We start from the raw sequence: 15,859 nt of genomic DNA on the forward strand, positions 1-15,859 counted from the left end.
TGAGATAACTTTATGGAGCTATGGATGTCAACATCCCTACTGTTGGTAACGAATCAAGAATGCTCCACTTTCTGCCGCGAAATGGTCGCTCCTCGTAATGCATTGATCTAGGAATCTACTAATATGTGGCCCGTAGATATGCATCGAGAATGTGTTCCGTAACGCTCCTTCAATTGTTTCAAGGACTGCAAATTAAGTGAACCAGTTATCATCAAGCTCGTTGATATTCATCAGGCCGTCCCCGAGCAGATTCTGGTCTCCAAGCCCTTCTCCATCGAAGTTCTCGTTTTCCATGAATAAATCATCGAAGCTTGATTCCCCTGGCGCCATAACATCGTCCGCATTATTGCTCATCTGTCCTCCCGCTTGCTGGTCCTGACCTGGAAATCCATCAGTTTTCTGGAACTCTAAATCGAATGCATCGCCTCCCGTAGGACCACTGCCAAGGTTATCCCCCTCTTTAGAGAACATTGACGCCATAGCGCCCGACTGATCAGTCTCCTGGCCGATATCGCCGCCGATACCTGTATTTCCAAGGCTCGAGCCAGACAGGAAATTCTGATTCCCAATATCATCATCTCCAAAATCGAGATGAAGATCGAACTCATTGGGCCCAACCCCACTGTCATTGAGCATGGAGTCGAAGTTGATTTCTGTAGTTCCAGGGACTGATTGATCTGGCGCCGAGGACTGTCCTTCTTGCTTTTCCACCTTGACATTTTTCCCTTCAGTCTCCTGCGACGGCTTATCGCCGGTGAGAGGCTCTTGCGCGGTAGTAAGCTCTTCGTCCAATTGGGATTCGAGCGGTTTCGTCTCTGTCACTTCCTCTATCTTTTGGGGCGGCTCTTGTGCGCCTTCATTTTCCGACCTGTTGCTTGGCTCATCCATAGCAACATCTTGAGCAGGCTGTAGAGCTGCCTTCTCTGCTCTGATTTCCTCATAGTCTCTTTCGAGAAACGCTTTTGCGATAAACTGCCGTCTGTCAATAGCTGTCCCGTTGAAGCACAAAATGCCGCAGAAAAGTCCCGTTAAACACATACTATTTGCTCAGATAGATCGTCGAGTGCAGCCTGGAAACGTTCGTGAGCCGCCGGGATCGTCTTTTTGAAACGAGCCCTGGCCTGTGTTGAGCCACCAGCTCGAAAAAATCGACCCATTTCAACGAGCTGTCAGCAGTTAGTATTATCGACTTACGAAGTAGTGGGAAGAGATGCCACGCTACCGTCTGATTGACCATAGCTGTTAACACAGCAAGGGACTCTGGATTTGAATAATTTGATGTTTCCATGGTGGGAAACGCTCCGATTCATCTAAAATGAACTGAAGATTTTTGTCCAACAATGGGCACTACCTGCAGGATGCGACAAAGTTAGTTCCATACTGGCAGCATGCCTATGGTTCTCTCATTTTTCGGTATCTCGTCCCTGAGTCTAGGACAAACAATTGACAAAGACTATGCATTAATCGAAACAAATGATGCATAAGATACATACAAGGACAAAAAATCATTTGGTCAGAGTATCATTTGAAGAGCTCACCTTCAACTTCAACTTTCAGACCGCACAATGTCTGCCTTCTATGCTTGAGAGGATCTCGGCCCAAATCGAGCTCATTCACAAGGACCAAATAGAGTCAAGTTAAGCGCCCTCTCATGACCAGCGGCATCTATCCTAATACGCTAACCTCATCAGGACTAGCATGTCACCCACCCAAGCGGCTCTTTGCCAGTTGCCCATCCACAGTTTGTCGTCCTTTTGCTCCAGCTGTTAGAAACTCCTCCCGTCTGAACTAGTTAGTAAAGGTATGGTAGAGTATCTTAGTAGCCTACCAAAGATCATCACATCACATCTCTTCTTCTTCTTCCCCTGTTCCCATCTCATCTCACTCCTCGCATTTTCCTCCATCGCGCTTCTGTTGGTGTCAAGGTCTCTGTGATCTTGTTTTCCTTTTTCTCTCTTTGTTTCGCTTTTCCCTTTTGGCGCTTTTATTCTTCTTTGTCCTTCGTCTCTTTCCCCCTCTCCCGACAACCACTTGTGTTTGTCAAACCTGGATCTTAAGCTATTTTTCTACCACCACATCTAAAAATTTGTTGGGGCTGAGTGCTGAAAAGAGCCGTGTTCGAGTCGTCCTGACTTAACGTATTTTAATTCATCACAGAGCTCCTTTGGGAGCGATTCTTCTTTTTTTTTTTTGAAAGACTGCCTGCCGTCTCGATTTTCTTGATCTAGCGAATCTTGCTTCTTTCGGTGTCTCAATCCCCGCGTCACTTTCCGCCTTCTCGATCAACATCGATTTTGTTGACTGCTAAACGCTGTGCACCGTCGAGCAACAAACAGCGCATCCCAACTTAACGCTTCCATCGCCGATCCACTTGTGCATTGTATCGCTTGACGGTTCTTGCTGATTTTACCCTGGTATCAACCACAATGGCCGAGAACATGTCCACTTCTGGGTCTTCCACCCTCCCACCTCCGCCTCCGCAAGCATCGTCTGCTTCGGGTCAGCAGTATGATTCTTCTCAGGGCAACGGGCAAGCCAATCCTTCCCATATGCCACCCCCGCCTCGTCCGCCTGTCGTGATTCCCCAGAACACCAATCCTATCCCAACCGCTATCACGTCCCCGATGTCCGGGAACATGATGTCCCCGACCAGTGCTGGTGGATATGTACGCCGGGCCGCCCCCGAGCCAAACAAGAGAGCTCTGTACGTTGGAGGACTTGATCCAAGAGTGACTGAGGATATCCTGAAGCAAATCTTCGAGACTACCGGCCATGTCCAGAGTGTGAAGATCATCCCCGACAAGAATGTAAGCTTTACCCCTCCCTATTGCGATAATCCTTAAATGCGATGTTAACATTTTGAAAGTTCAACAGCAAAGGATACAATTACGGTTTTGTTGAATTTGATGACCCTGGCGCGGCTGAGAGGGCTATGCAGACCCTCAACGGCCGTCGAATCCACCAGTCGGTATGCATTTTTTGAATACTTACAAGGTCGTCGCCTTGTGGTCCCATTACTGAGTGTGATATAGGAAATTCGGGTGAACTGGGCTTACCAGTCAAATTCCACGAACAAGGAAGATACTTCTTCTCACTTTCACATTTTCGTCGGCGATCTAAGCAACGAAGTCAATGACGAGATCCTGCTCCAGGCCTTCTCCGCCTTCGGTTCGGTGTCCGAGGCTCGCGTCATGTGGGATATGAAGACTGGTCGTTCCCGTGGCTATGGCTTCGTTGCCTTCCGTGAGCGTGCCGATGCAGAGAAAGCACTGAATGCCATGGACGGCGAATGGCTTGGTTCGCGTGCCATTCGCTGCAACTGGGCTAACCAGAAGGGACAGCCTTCTATTTCTCAACAGCAGGCTATGGCGGCCATGGGCATGACTCCCACCACACCCTTTGGCCATCACCACTTCCCTACGCATGGGGTCCAAAGCTACGACATGGTCGTTCAGCAGACGCCACAGTGGCAGACTACATGCTACGTGGGTAATCTGACTCCGTACACTACGCAAAACGACCTTGTCCCTCTCTTTCACAATTTTGGATATGTACTTGAGACGCGCCTTCAAGCAGACCGTGGATTCGCCTTTATCAAGATGGATACACACGAAAATGCTGCGATGGCTATTTGCCAATTGAATGGGTACAATGTTAACGGACGTCCTCTGAAATGCAGCGTACGTTTGCTGTCGCCCTTTTCGTTCTTATCCTAAGGCTTCTTTTACTGACCGTTGTAGTGGGGTAAGGACCGACCTCCTACCGGCCAATTCGACAATTTCTCCGGCCAGCAACCCAACTCGCCCTTCAACTCCAGTCCAGCTACATACTTTCCTCAATACGGTGGCCCTGGTGCTCCTATTACCCCCCAGGGTACGTTTCATATTCTTTCCCCCAGTGATCTGTTATAACGACTAATTTATCCTATCATAGGCCCCACTCCTGCTGGGCGAGGCTGGGAGCAGGGGGGAATGACTGGCCAAGGATATGGCCAGGCCCCCCAGAATGCGGGCTTCGGCCGCGGACAGGCCACACCCAACTCTGGCTGGAACCAGCCAAATAACGGCAACTTTGGAAATGGCTTTGGGGGCTACCAAGCGTAGCTTGTCTCTAGCCTATAATGCTGTATATGGGCCTTTCTGCAGCAGCCCAGCCAGATGATCGACAAGGTGCACAGCTATTTACAACAGCGATGGTGAGAAATTTGGTGTGCTCGGTTTCATTTTCAACTCCTATTTCTGGGAGTATCCCACTTTTCTGCTCTATACTTTCACCGCAAATCTCCTCTTCTTTTCTCTCATTTCTATGGCTTTATTTCTTCGTCTCACGATTGGCCTATGAAGTGGATTATCGAGCGCATGCTTCCCATTCTCAAGTGCTTCTTTTCAAATGAAATTTGTGTGTTTTCGTACACCAATACCCCAAGTCCACTTTGTTTGCATCAAGGCCCTGCTCTGTTCTTTGAATGATTCTACGCAGATTGTGAGCGAAGCTTTTTGGGACTTCTGATTCAAGTTTTCTTCGGAACAAACGAAAAGTACCTATCATCACCTACCTAGTCCTCGACTTGATACCTTCTATCATCTTCATAAATTACCTACTTCTGGGCGTGTATCGTATCTTCTCCATCTATGTTGTCTTCTCTATTGGATGAATATGTATTTCGAGCCGATTCAGCAAGCCTTTCCTTTCTGATAGTGCTATTTTGCTCTCGTTCTTTCAGCCGTCTCATTTTTTGGTCGGGTGTCCTGCAGACTCGTATAACAATCATGATTATGCTCTTTGCAATACATGTGAGTCAACATTGTGCTTGCCTTTTGTCTCTTGTGAGCCGCTATATTTCACCCTGGCTCCTATCGCTGTCTCTGGCGCTCTGGAAGATATACTTTATGCTCGTCTTGTGAAATACTTGTGGCCTTGAATCATATCCTGTATCTCGAATAAGTGAACGAGCCGTGTCTGTGGATCCTAGCTAGCTCTTGTATTTGAATATGGCTTTATGATTCTGCCAAACTTCAAGGTTGAGCTGCTCACTTAGGAATCAATCTGGCCGCTTGTTGACCTTTTAGTCAAGTATCGTTTTTGGCGATGCATCTGGATTGTGGAGCGGTGCGGAGAAGGTTGGCGCCGGAGGTCTTGGCCTTAGGCCCACCACGCCCTGCCTCCTCCCGCACTCGCCTTTGCATCACAACTTTAATCCACCGAATGGAATCTCCAGCCAGAGTGACCCCTGAACGGGTACGAATTTGCGCGACGAAGGATTGAATGTTAGTATATTCACAACCGGGTCACTTGCGCGCGGCTTGTGCCAATGGAAGATGCAGGCGACACAAAAAACGTGACTCTATCCCTCGACAACGATGACCGGCTTTCTGGAAGGGCACGCTCGGGAAGCACAAGCAACGGACACAAGCGCAGCACGTCCGGCTCGCTGCTGTCGAAATTCTCTTTTCTCCGAATGAACACCGGGACGCACCACACTACCGAACGATCGCATCTAGGCGGCGAAAAGCACGATGAAGAGGAATTCAGTTCTGGATTGCAGGGTGGGAGGGCGATGTCGAGCGCTTTACAACAACGGAGAACGCGAAGGAGAAGGGGCTCGCTAAGGAAAACTGCGCTGCTGGGAACGCGATTCGACTATCGAGATAAGAAGTCTACTTGGGCGACGATCGACGTGTTACGAGCGGATGGCAATGCGCCACCACACGATCAGACTACAAACGTCCTGGTGCCATCCATAGCCGATTCGGTCTCAACGCAGGATCAACCTACGTCTCTTAGAACCGCAGCGGCTCAAACAGACGAGAACAATGCCAACTGGGGCCTCGTGCATGACCAGCGGGAAACCCTGTCTGCTCCCCAGCGGTCGCGGAAGGGTCTCTCGAAGGAGAACGTGCTTGGAGACGAGATTGGCACGGACGATGAGGATATGATTGCCTTACCTCGCGTCAAGAATGCCAAGTCTGCCATCGGTTCTGCCTTTGGAAACTCTTCTACCAGCAGTACCAGCGGTGCTGCGGGATTACGTATACCGACGCCTCCATCGAGTTCGGATTCCTACTATGCTCTGCCAACAGACGCATCGTACAGAGCCGTGCATCGCACCAAGTCACCCCTTGCCACGCATGTCGTTGACCTTAAGCCCAGCCAAGAAATTGTCTGGGATTACTCCGAGACCGAATGGTGGGGGTGGATCATCTTAATCGTGACTTGGCTTGTTTTCGTGGTGGGAATGGGCAGTTGTTTCGGCGTTTGGAGTTGGGCTTGGGATGTCGGTGAGACGCCCTATGCTCCACCAGAGTTGGAGGATGATCCTACGTTGCCCATTGTGGGGTACTATCCTGCCTTGATTATTTTAACGGCTGTCATGTCGTGGGTGTGGGTTGTTGTTGCGTGGGTCGGCATGAAGTATTTCAAGCATGCCAATATCACTGGGGATGATACATAAATGCTTCAGATCCTCTGTTCAGGTCCTAAATAACTACTTGTACTCTATTGCATACTGACATTAAAATCAAGAATGAATCCGAAATAATAAAGTTTATGACATCTAATAAAGAAGAATTTCTCCCAATCATCCTCATCCAAACCCAACACAGCCAGTAGAGGTATCTCATTGCGCCCATTGTGACATCTCGAAAATAAAAGCGTCGACAACTCCATTACTTACCAATCACGCAAGTCTCATTTTTTCGGATACGCAACTAATTTATCGGATCAGTGCGACAGTGCGCATTGGTTCGATAATCGCACATCCAAATTGTCCAATCTTGTGCCCTTGCCACTAACGGTGGGATCCTTCAAAACCTCTGCGTCTTGCGGCTGAACCGTTGTCCCAGGCGCAGTGCTGACAAGGCCTTTGGAGACGGCGTAGCATGAAGACCGATCCTGGTTGATGGCCTCAGTGTAGAATTCATCCAAAATGGGATGTAAAAGGACAGACTGTTTGTGGATCGTGACTATCGAATTCGCAGGGACAGATACCCAATTATCTAGAAGGACAGATTAGCACGAGTACATCACAGGAGATGACTGGAGTGGCTCACGGCGTTCGAAGGTGATGGGCTCACTAGCCACCAAAACAATATCTGCTCCTTTGTCGTGGCGCTCCATCTTGAAGTGACCTTTGTGTTTCCCTTCTTTCCATTTCGTCCCCGACGAGAAATACAGACTAGCGGGCTCGTCCGTCTTGCTGCTGATATAACGCGTACAAACCACAGTATGGCCATCCGTCACAGCAAAATTGAGTAAACTGCGCGTCTCCACCCCGGAAACATTATGTCTCTTGGGAATATCGCGGATGAACTCATTGATCTTTGCGATGGTCTTGACCATCACTTTTCGCAGTAGCGCCTGTCCAAAGCCCTCCGGCCCAGGATTCGAGCTGGGATCAACCCCTTCCTTCTCCAAAAGGTCAAGGAATAGCGCAAAGGCCCATTCACTATCTGTGCCGCCCTTTACGCCGAGATACCACTTGTCCGTGAGCGAGTCGGCTAGGGTCCGCTTGATGTATTGCCAGCCGCCGACGTTGCCATTGTGCATCCACATCAGAGTCTGATGCTGGAATGGGTGGCAGTTAGTATCGGAGAGCGTCCCCTCCGTCGTGGCGCGGACGTGCGCGAAGATGAGGTTCGAGCATGTCTTGGAAGCCAGGCGCTCCAGGTTCTCACAGTTCCAGGCCGGAAGTGTCGAGGTGAATATGCAGGGCTCTGGGCCTAGCTTGGGGTCAGTGTAGAACCCTACGCCGAAGCCGTCGCCGTTGACAGGTCGGCGATTATCCTGAGGTCCGAGATGTCAGCTATGCTTCGTTCAACCAATTGGCAAACTAGAACGAGTCTGCTCATTGCTGAGGTAGAACTTACCAAGCGTAAGCGCGAGTCATAGGACTGTGTTAAAATCGAATGACTGGGTTCTGTCACTAGTTTGCTGAGACGAATCTCATGTCTACCCTTGTATACCTGGCGAAGAAGCTGTCAGTCAGGTAGCATGGTATAAGGAGTTGATACTGGATCATACCAGGAAACGGCACATGGTCCACGATGTAGAGTAAATAGCTCTACACAGTAAAGAAAAAGTCGTAAAAGGCGTCCAGAACGAAGTCCAAATTAAGGGGAATTGGGAGCTCCAGAGTCCAGACCATGTACAATCTTGGTCAATTTAGCTCTATGCCGTGAATGCACAGGCCGATGATGAAAGCCAGACCTTGTCTTCCACCATTCGCTTGCACAACAACCAACCGCAGCCCTTGGTTTCCACAAAAGTGTGTGTGGCAAGATGATAGTTACTCGACAAACCAGTAAGCTCCTTAAAAACACTCCTTCAATGGTGACACCTTCATGCATTCCTCATTGAGCCACACGTGACTCACACCGACTTTCTCCGGTGTACGAAGCGGCCAAAAGCGCAAGTCACGGGAATCTAATAGTGGAGATTCGCCTTCATCGCCGGACCGTTGTTGATTACATCAACCGTCATTCAAGTTTACACAGCTTTCGACACAAAACAGCAAGTATCATTGCCGTCCGCAGCTTGCAGCTCGGAGATGATAAGTTATACTCTCCCAGCTGATCTGTGGTATATGAGTGCTCAAAAGCCATGAGCGGGAGAATACTCTCGCACCGTCTTGTTCCGCTACTGCGGACGGGCCTTCTGGCCCGCCATGTCCACAATGCTGGCGCAAGAACTGGAGGGCTACTACGCTCAGAGGGAGGTGCTGCACTTCGGGGCCGTGCTTGGCCTGTTGGAGCAAATGCAATTCACAATGTTCCTGCCGTGCGGACGATCTCTTTTGCACGGATGCTTCCGAAGCTTGCTTTGAAGATGGTCAGACTACCGGCGATGTTTGGAGGAGCTATGGTCGCAGGCTTTGCTTATATCCAGTACCAGGCTACACGTGCGTCTTCGGTCACTAATTGCTAATGAGTAATACGACTGGCTGACAATCTCTATAGAGGCAGGGAATTACGCAATTGATATATTTAAACGAGCGGGGGAGACGGCTGGTGGCGCTGCCTCGGGTCTCTTTCAAGAATTACAGAACGTTGCGGAACAGACTCATCGCGGCTGGCAGAAAACCACTGAAGATATCGAACTCCCGGAATGGCTGCAGAAGATACTCCGCCTTGATGAAGGTTCACGTGACGGAAGCGGTGGTTCGTCCGGAGGAGGGGAGTCCCCTAAAGAAAGTCGAGCTGGTGCTGGTGTAGCTGGGGTGGCTACTGGCTCGGCTTTTGGTTACAGCCAGTCTGACGAAGATGACGTCCGTCACGCGAGACAAATCGCCGAGGATGACCAGATGATGCTTCTTACGCGGAAGATGATCGAGATCAGAAATATTCTTCAGACCGTCGGGCAGTCCGGTACCCTCACACTGCCATCGATTGTTGTCATCGGATCACAATCTTCTGGCAAAAGTTCTGTCCTCGAGGCCATTGTTGGACACGAGTTCCTGCCCAAAGGGACCAACATGGTCACACGGCGGCCAATCGAGCTCACACTGGTCAACACTCCAAACGCACAATCAGAATATGGAGAGTTTCCTGCTCTGGGACTAGGGAAAATTACGGATTTCTCACAGATTCAGCGGACCTTGACCGACCTCAATCTTGCAGTTCCCGAACGGGACTGTGTCTCGGATGACCCAATCCAGCTTACTATCTACTCCCCCAACGTTCCGGATCTTTCCCTGATTGATCTTCCGGGATATATCCAGGTTGCTGGAAAAGACCAGCCGCCAGAGCTCAAGCAGAAAATTGCCGACCTCTGCGACAAGTACATTCAGCCACCTAATGTGATTCTCGCGATTTCTGCGGCGGATGTTGATCTAGCCAATTCTACCGCCCTCAGAGCAAGTCGCAGGGTGGACCCTCGAGGTGAGAGAACGATCGGAGTCATCACAAAGATGGATCTTGTCGATCCGGAGCGAGGATTCAGCATACTTTCAGATCAGAAATACCCTTTGCGTCTGGGCTACGTTGGTGTGGTATCTCGAATTCCTCAGACAACTGCTCTGTTTTCCAGGGGTAGCGGCAATATCACTAGTGCGATTCTCAAGAACGAGAATGCCTACTTTTCGGCACATCCGTCCGAATTCGGTCCTCAGTCGGGTGTATCAGTGGGCGTGTCCACGCTGCGAGGCAAACTCATGCATGTTCTTGAGCAAACGATGGCAGCAAGCCTAGCGGGTACTAGGGACGCCATCAGCCAAGAACTCGAGGAGGCCACGTACGAATTTAAAGTGCAATATAACGATCGACCACTAAGTGCCGAGTCCTATCTTGCCGAGAGTCTGGATAGCTTCAAGCATTCTTTCAAAGCGTTTGCTGAGAGTTTCGGTCGACCTCAGGTTCGTGAAATGTTGAAGAATGAACTGGATCAGCGCGTCATGGACATTCTGGCGCAAAGATACTGGAATAAGCCGATTGAGGATTTGGCCGCCTCGATGCCAGAGTTAGATCCTCTCAGCGACCTTCCCAAAGCGGATGCCGACTCGCAATACTGGCGGCGTAAGTTGGATGCGTCGACCTCCTCTCTGACAAAGTTGGGAATCGGCAGGCTTGCGACTACGGTTGTTGCCAATGCTATTCAAAACCAAGTTGACCGGTTACTGGCAAACTCTACATTTGCGAACCATCCTTATGCACAGAAGCAGATCATGGAGGCTTGCACTAGCATCCTGAACGACCGCTTCTTCAGCACTAGTGATCAGGTTGAAAACTGCATCAAGCCTTACAAGTTCGAAATCGAAGTTGAGGACCCAGAATGGGCAAAGGGCAGGGAGAATGTCAGTCGCGTACTGAAGGAGGAGCTCAAAGCTTGCGACGCTGCTTACCGACGTGTCGAAGAGGCCGTTGGGAAGAAGAAATTCAAGGATGTGACGACATTCGTTGATAAGGTCAGAAAGGGCGAAGTAGTCCTGGAAGGCGACGGCGCCGCTGGTGCAGGTGGATTCAGCTCTGCCCTGCTGGATAAAGGTATGTTGTGTCTGTCGCAGTTGACCGTTCCTGCCGGAGTACTAACGAAGAGAACAGGTCGGGAAGGCGTCTTCCTGCGTGACCGTGCCGACCTGATCAAAATGCGCCTGCTCGCCATCCGTTCCAAACAATGCGCGTCAAAGAAGAATAAATACTACTGTCCAGAAGTCTTCCTTGATGTAGTTGCAGATAAGCTCACGTCAACGGCAGTCCTCTTCCTCAACGTCGAGCTGCTCTCCGAGTTCTACTACAACTTCCCCCGCGAGCTAGACATGAGACTAGGCCGACACCTCTCCGACGCCGAAGTGGAACGATTCGCACGAGAGGACCCGCGCGTCAGGAAACATCTCGACGTCATCCGGAAGAAGGAGCTGCTCGAACTTGCCCTGGAGAAGATCGAAAGTATCCGACAGCTTGACGGACGGAGCAAGCAAAGAAACGCGGACCGCCCCTTGGCAGCCAAGGAGCAGAGAAGCCGTGGATGGAACCTGTTTTGATTGATTGATTTCTATTTTCTACATGATATCCCATACTCCTCGTGTCCTTTGCAACTACATACCTCACCGTGGACTATATCCCTCGCTACCCCCTCGCGTCTCTCCTCTCAGTCCAGCTGCTTAAGTTTCCTTTTCTATCGCCCTAATCAGAGTCAAATACCTTCTGGTTTGGTATTCTTTCTCGTTTCTCCTTTCTTTTCTCTCCCCTGGGGTTCCTTTCCTTCCTCCTTAGTCTGAATGTAAAATACTTAGGTACAGAAGTTGAGTTCTGAACTGGAACTCTAATAGAAGACAAAATAGACACTTTCTGGTAATTGAACTCATCATCTTTTATGGTCGACCGTAGCTATCTTGACGCGTGTGATTGGATCCGGGGCCAGAATTGTGAGCCTGTAGAGCAGTTGCAAGCAGATTAATAGCAACCATGTACGCAAATCACATAATCTCCATTGTTTCCATTTGCCAAGCCTCAATGCAATTAAGGGAAACAGACATGGCTGACAACAGACCGGAGTACGAATCATACAGAAGAAAAAGAATTATGGCCATATCTAAATGTCTAAAGAACAATCCCATCCCCAGTCTATGGAATTCATACACAGACAAAAGAAAAGGACAGAAAGTTACACTCTTCTCCACTTCTGTGACCATCGGGTCCGATCAGTGGATCTTTCGGCGAAATTGGTCCCGAAGGATGGTCGACTATGACCGACGCATAATGACGATGGCGCCTCAAAAGGGTGGAGAAAGGAAAGAGAAGTTGGAAGGTAATCATAGAGCGGGCGTAAGGAAACGGTAGACGTTGAAGAAGCCGGAGAGCAACAGCTTTCGCTTCAAATCGTTGACATAAGGGTATGCGAAGGTACGGAGGGTAAAGAGTCTCCAGTTTTGGGGGGGGGGGCAGAAAGTAGTCATTTACTCCCGAGAGACGTCACGTCCAAAGATCTTGGCCTTGAGCCAGTCGGCAGCGACCAGGACACGGTTACGTGCTATTGAAGTTGTTAGAAAGGGAAAAGGAACGATATTGTAAGTAGTAGAGTGAAGGAGGCACTTACTGCTGAAGCACATGCTCAGGTAGGCACTGCGCCAGAAGAGATAGGTGACTGTTCCACCACTCGCGATGTTGCCGCTCAGCCAGCTGATGTCTGCAACCGCACGCTCCTTTCCAATATAAGCCAGACTTCCCTGGTGAGAGTACTGGAAGGGGCCAATCTGCTTGGTTCTCCGCAACTGCTTCTGGCGCTCGCGGATCTCGTCGAAAATCTTGTTGCGCTCCTCCTCGTTCTTGGCCTCGGCCTGAGCCTCGGAGAGCTTCTTCAGCTCCTTTTCGATAGCCTCAGTCTTGGCCATGGTGTTGAAAAGGCGAGCAAGGAAAGCACCTTCCTGACTGGCAACCTGGGCAGTGGGTGCGTAGTTGGTAACGGCACAGTCACCGACGGCCCAGACGTTCTCTGCACCGTTGACAACCAGGTACTCGTTCACGGCCAGACCACGGCGCGAGTTCTTCTGAGCAGGGATCTGATTCATCAGATCCCGGACAACATTACGGACAGCGTTACCAGTGGCCCAAACCAGCAGGCCATAGGGAATGGTCTCCAATTCCTTGGTTCCATCGGGCTTGGTCACCTCGGCCTCGATATACTTGTCGGTTACGTTCTTGACCATAGTCTTAGTGCGAATGGTAATGGCTTCTTCCTTGAAGGTCGATTCCGTGTAGTCGATCAGTTGCTTGGAGAACATGGGAAGGACGTTGGGCAAAGCCTCGACGAGGGTAACGTGGAAGTTATCCTTGATCTCAGGAATCCACTTTTTCAGGTCTTCATTAAAGAAGTCCTGCAGCTCACCGGCGAATTCAACACCGGTAGGGCCACCACCAACAACCACCATGTGCAAAAGCCGCTTGACTTCCTCCTCGGGCTGATCCTTGAACATAGCAGTCTCGACGCAGTCCATGATGCGCTTGCGAATCTTCTGCGCGTCGCCAACTTCCTTCAGGAAGCAGGAGTGCTCCTTCACGCCCTTGATACCTGTAATTGCACCGTTAACTGGTGTTTTGCGATCAAATGCACTTAAAGTCCGCGACTCACCGAAAGTAGCGTTTTCGGCACCAACACCAACAACGAGCATGTCAAAAGGCACCTCGGTGTGAGAGATGTCACCCTTGATCTCAGAGTCGTCACTGATGTAGACAACGCGTTTCTCGTAGTCGATCTTGGTAGCCTCGGCTTCGTAGAACTTCACGTGAGCCTTCTTCTGGCGGAGGATGTTACGAATGGGCTCCATGATCGAGCGGTGCTCGACCTGACCAGTGGTGCAAGAGGGGAGGAGAGGAGTAAAGAGGAAGTAGTTTCGAGGAGAGATGACGACGACATTGTAGTTCTCGGTATCGAGTTTCTTCAGCAGAGAAACTGAACCCCATCCCGTACCTGCAATTGCGATCACGGGGTTAGTGATTTCACGACGTTTGTCAGGTCACGTTTGCGACGCGACCAATTGGCGGCAGACAAGGTAAGGAACCCAACATACCGAGGATGACAAGGGTCTTCTTGGTCGGGTCGGGTCCGATCTGTTCAATGGGATGGCGCTGTTCATAGATACTGTAGATGAGAGCGCCGGTGAGACCAACACCGGAGAGCCAGGTCAGACGCCAGGCCCAACGCAGGAACCTGAACCGCTTCTTGGGTTTGGGAGTAGGAGCCGCGTCGGCATAGGAGCGACGGAAGGTGCGCTGGACACACTGCTGCGAGGGAGTACCGGATCTCAGAGGGCGTGACAACCGGAGAGCGAGGGCTGGCGATCGCGTCGAAAGCGACCTGCGCGACAACGACGACAACTGCATGACAGCTGGGGAAGCCATGTTGGAGCGGAACACCATGGAGCTTCCAACCATTGAAGGTCTTGATCGCACCTAGGCGAAGGGGGAAGGGAAAGAAGGGAGAGAAGAGTGTGAAAACCCACGAAAGGGAATCCAGTCAATTGTGGACGTTGATGATGAGTTTCTGATAATCACAACAGAAAAAAAAAAGGAAGAGGGACGAAGGAAAAAAAGAATTAAAATTCAAGAAAAAAAAAAAATAAAAAAAAAAATGGGTAAATGCCGATCTGAGAGAGCCTGAGGCAAAATCTCAGGAATGACAGGATAAGCTGTTAAGCTGTTTTGGGCGAATCGGTGTGTCACCGAGGCCCTTACAGAGAAACTGCACCTTGGGTACTTCAAGTTCGAGTCACTCTCTTTGTGTTCTGGTTCTTGTTTGGAGCTCTGGTGGAGCTGTTCGACTTCTTTTGCCGCTCTATCTTTTTTTCTCCCCTTCACTTTTTCTCTGCTTCTCTTTTCCGCTTTGGAGCTCTCTGCAGGCTGGCTGTGGTTAAATGTGGGTTGATTCCGGGTCCAAACGGGTCAAGGAGAGGAATCTAGAGTTCTGATGGGCCCGAGAAACAAGGTTACTCTGGTTTCTGGGTCTCCCTTCTCACACCGACGCGTTCGAATTGGAGTCGTGAGGAGAAAGTCGCAGAGTTTTTTCCCTTTGTGAGGAGAAGATAAGCGCCAAGTGCAATATCATGAGGGGGGTTAATCGGAGTGCGATATAAGCTGTCTTGAAGGGTTACAACAATGACGATGCTCTTGATCGTAACTCTTGAAAAATAGTACAATACCTATATATCGGTACTTGCGCATATAAATAGCAGCACGATGCGATTCCAGAATGGTACTTGGAAGCTGTTGCTTTATCTCTCGGTCTGATATCATATCTACATCTTGCGGCTTCCCAATAGGCTAAATCCGGACGATTGTTCGCCTCCTGCTCAATTCTTACCTCGATAGAGAAAGTAGGCTCTGGCTATATTCGATAATCAATATATCAAAGCAATTCCCTCTATTCTAAAACAGTCTGTCTACCATCATGATGGTGACTTCGAGACCGAGAGTCAAAAGTTGACTCTCACCAGCTCGCCTTGGCTTATTCCCTGCCCTACAGTCCTCCCGGAATACCTACCGGGATCACCCGCAGTCACATACGAGTCTAGATAATCAGCCCTGGATCCATGTTCTGGCAGACCTGCGCTCCGCTGTCATGCTAGAAATAGGTGGTTATCTAGTGTCTGGGTGACCAGCGACGATGACAGTCCGGGGAAAGCAAGCTCCACTCAATTCTCGTTTCTCCGTTTCTTCCCTCTCGTCTTCATTGAACCTTTGACTGAGAGATCGTCAGATGACAACCAAGTGGTCGAAACTCCCGTGTCTCGCGGATGAACGGGCTGTCCTTGCTTATTGATTTCTCCTCATCGGTGCAGTGGCCTGTATCGGGAAAATTTTTTTGATAGAGCTCACGGGTTCGTCATCGATAGATAAACGCAGCGAACCATTAATCATACGTTTAGCTACCT

At 50.0% G+C, this 15,859-nt stretch overlaps 6 protein-coding genes across 6 annotated transcripts, besides 1 other annotated feature; 3 read left to right on the forward strand and 3 right to left on the reverse strand.

Moving 5' to 3' along the window:
- Nucleotides 1–192: 192 nt before the first annotated feature.
- NFIA_013520 (uncharacterized protein) lies at nt 193–1,288 on the reverse strand (the record flags this gene model as incomplete). The annotated part of the gene is made up of 3 exons (XM_001264559.1): nt 193–972; nt 1,041–1,166; nt 1,223–1,288. 3 exons carry the CDS (start codon nt 1,286–1,288, stop codon nt 193–195), a joined length of 972 nt encoding a protein of 323 aa, XP_001264560.1.
- A 1,138-nt stretch (nt 1,289–2,426) lies between these two features.
- NFIA_013530 (nuclear and cytoplasmic polyadenylated RNA-binding protein pub1) lies at nt 2,427–4,103 on the forward strand (the record flags this gene model as incomplete). The annotated part of the gene is made up of 5 exons (XM_001264560.1): nt 2,427–2,807; nt 2,867–2,968; nt 3,033–3,680; nt 3,741–3,873; nt 3,934–4,103. 5 exons carry the CDS (start codon nt 2,427–2,429, stop codon nt 4,101–4,103), a joined length of 1,434 nt encoding a protein of 477 aa, XP_001264561.1.
- Nucleotides 4,104–5,311: 1,208 nt separating this feature from the next.
- Nucleotides 5,312–6,451, forward strand: NFIA_013540 (PIG-Y family protein; the record flags this gene model as incomplete). Its single annotated transcript, XM_001264561.1, has 1 exon — nt 5,312–6,451. One exon carries the CDS (start codon nt 5,312–5,314, stop codon nt 6,449–6,451), a length of 1,140 nt encoding a protein of 379 aa, XP_001264562.1.
- A 269-nt stretch (nt 6,452–6,720) lies between these two features.
- Nucleotides 6,721–8,034, reverse strand: NFIA_013550 (glutamine amidotransferase subunit DUG3; the record flags this gene model as incomplete). The annotated part of the gene is made up of 4 exons (XM_001264562.1): nt 6,721–6,995; nt 7,050–7,782; nt 7,866–7,961; nt 8,020–8,034. 4 exons carry the CDS (start codon nt 8,032–8,034, stop codon nt 6,721–6,723), a joined length of 1,119 nt encoding a protein of 372 aa, XP_001264563.1.
- A 564-nt stretch (nt 8,035–8,598) lies between these two features.
- NFIA_013560 (dynamin-related GTPase MGM1) lies at nt 8,599–11,473 on the forward strand (the record flags this gene model as incomplete). The annotated part of the gene is made up of 3 exons (XM_001264563.1): nt 8,599–8,896; nt 8,955–10,976; nt 11,034–11,473. The coding sequence occupies 3 exons, from the start codon at nt 8,599–8,601 to the stop codon at nt 11,471–11,473; spliced, it is 2,760 nt and encodes a 919-aa protein (XP_001264564.1).
- Nucleotides 11,474–12,388: 915 nt separating this feature from the next.
- Nucleotides 12,389–14,330, reverse strand: NFIA_013570 (alternative NADH-dehydrogenase; the record flags this gene model as incomplete). Its single annotated transcript, XM_001264564.1, has 4 exons — nt 12,389–12,462; nt 12,529–13,500; nt 13,561–13,899; nt 14,000–14,330. The coding sequence occupies 4 exons, from the start codon at nt 14,328–14,330 to the stop codon at nt 12,389–12,391; spliced, it is 1,716 nt and encodes a 571-aa protein (XP_001264565.1).
- A 203-nt stretch (nt 14,331–14,533) lies between these two features.
- Nucleotides 14,534–14,560: a microsatellite.
- Nucleotides 14,561–15,859: the final 1,299 nt, after the last annotated feature.

The sequence above is a fragment of the Aspergillus fischeri genome, genomic scaffold (genome assembly GCF_000149645.3).
Source record: "Aspergillus fischeri NRRL 181 1099437636249 genomic scaffold, whole genome shotgun sequence".
NCBI lineage: Eukaryota > Fungi > Ascomycota > Eurotiomycetes > Eurotiales > Aspergillaceae > Aspergillus > Aspergillus fischeri.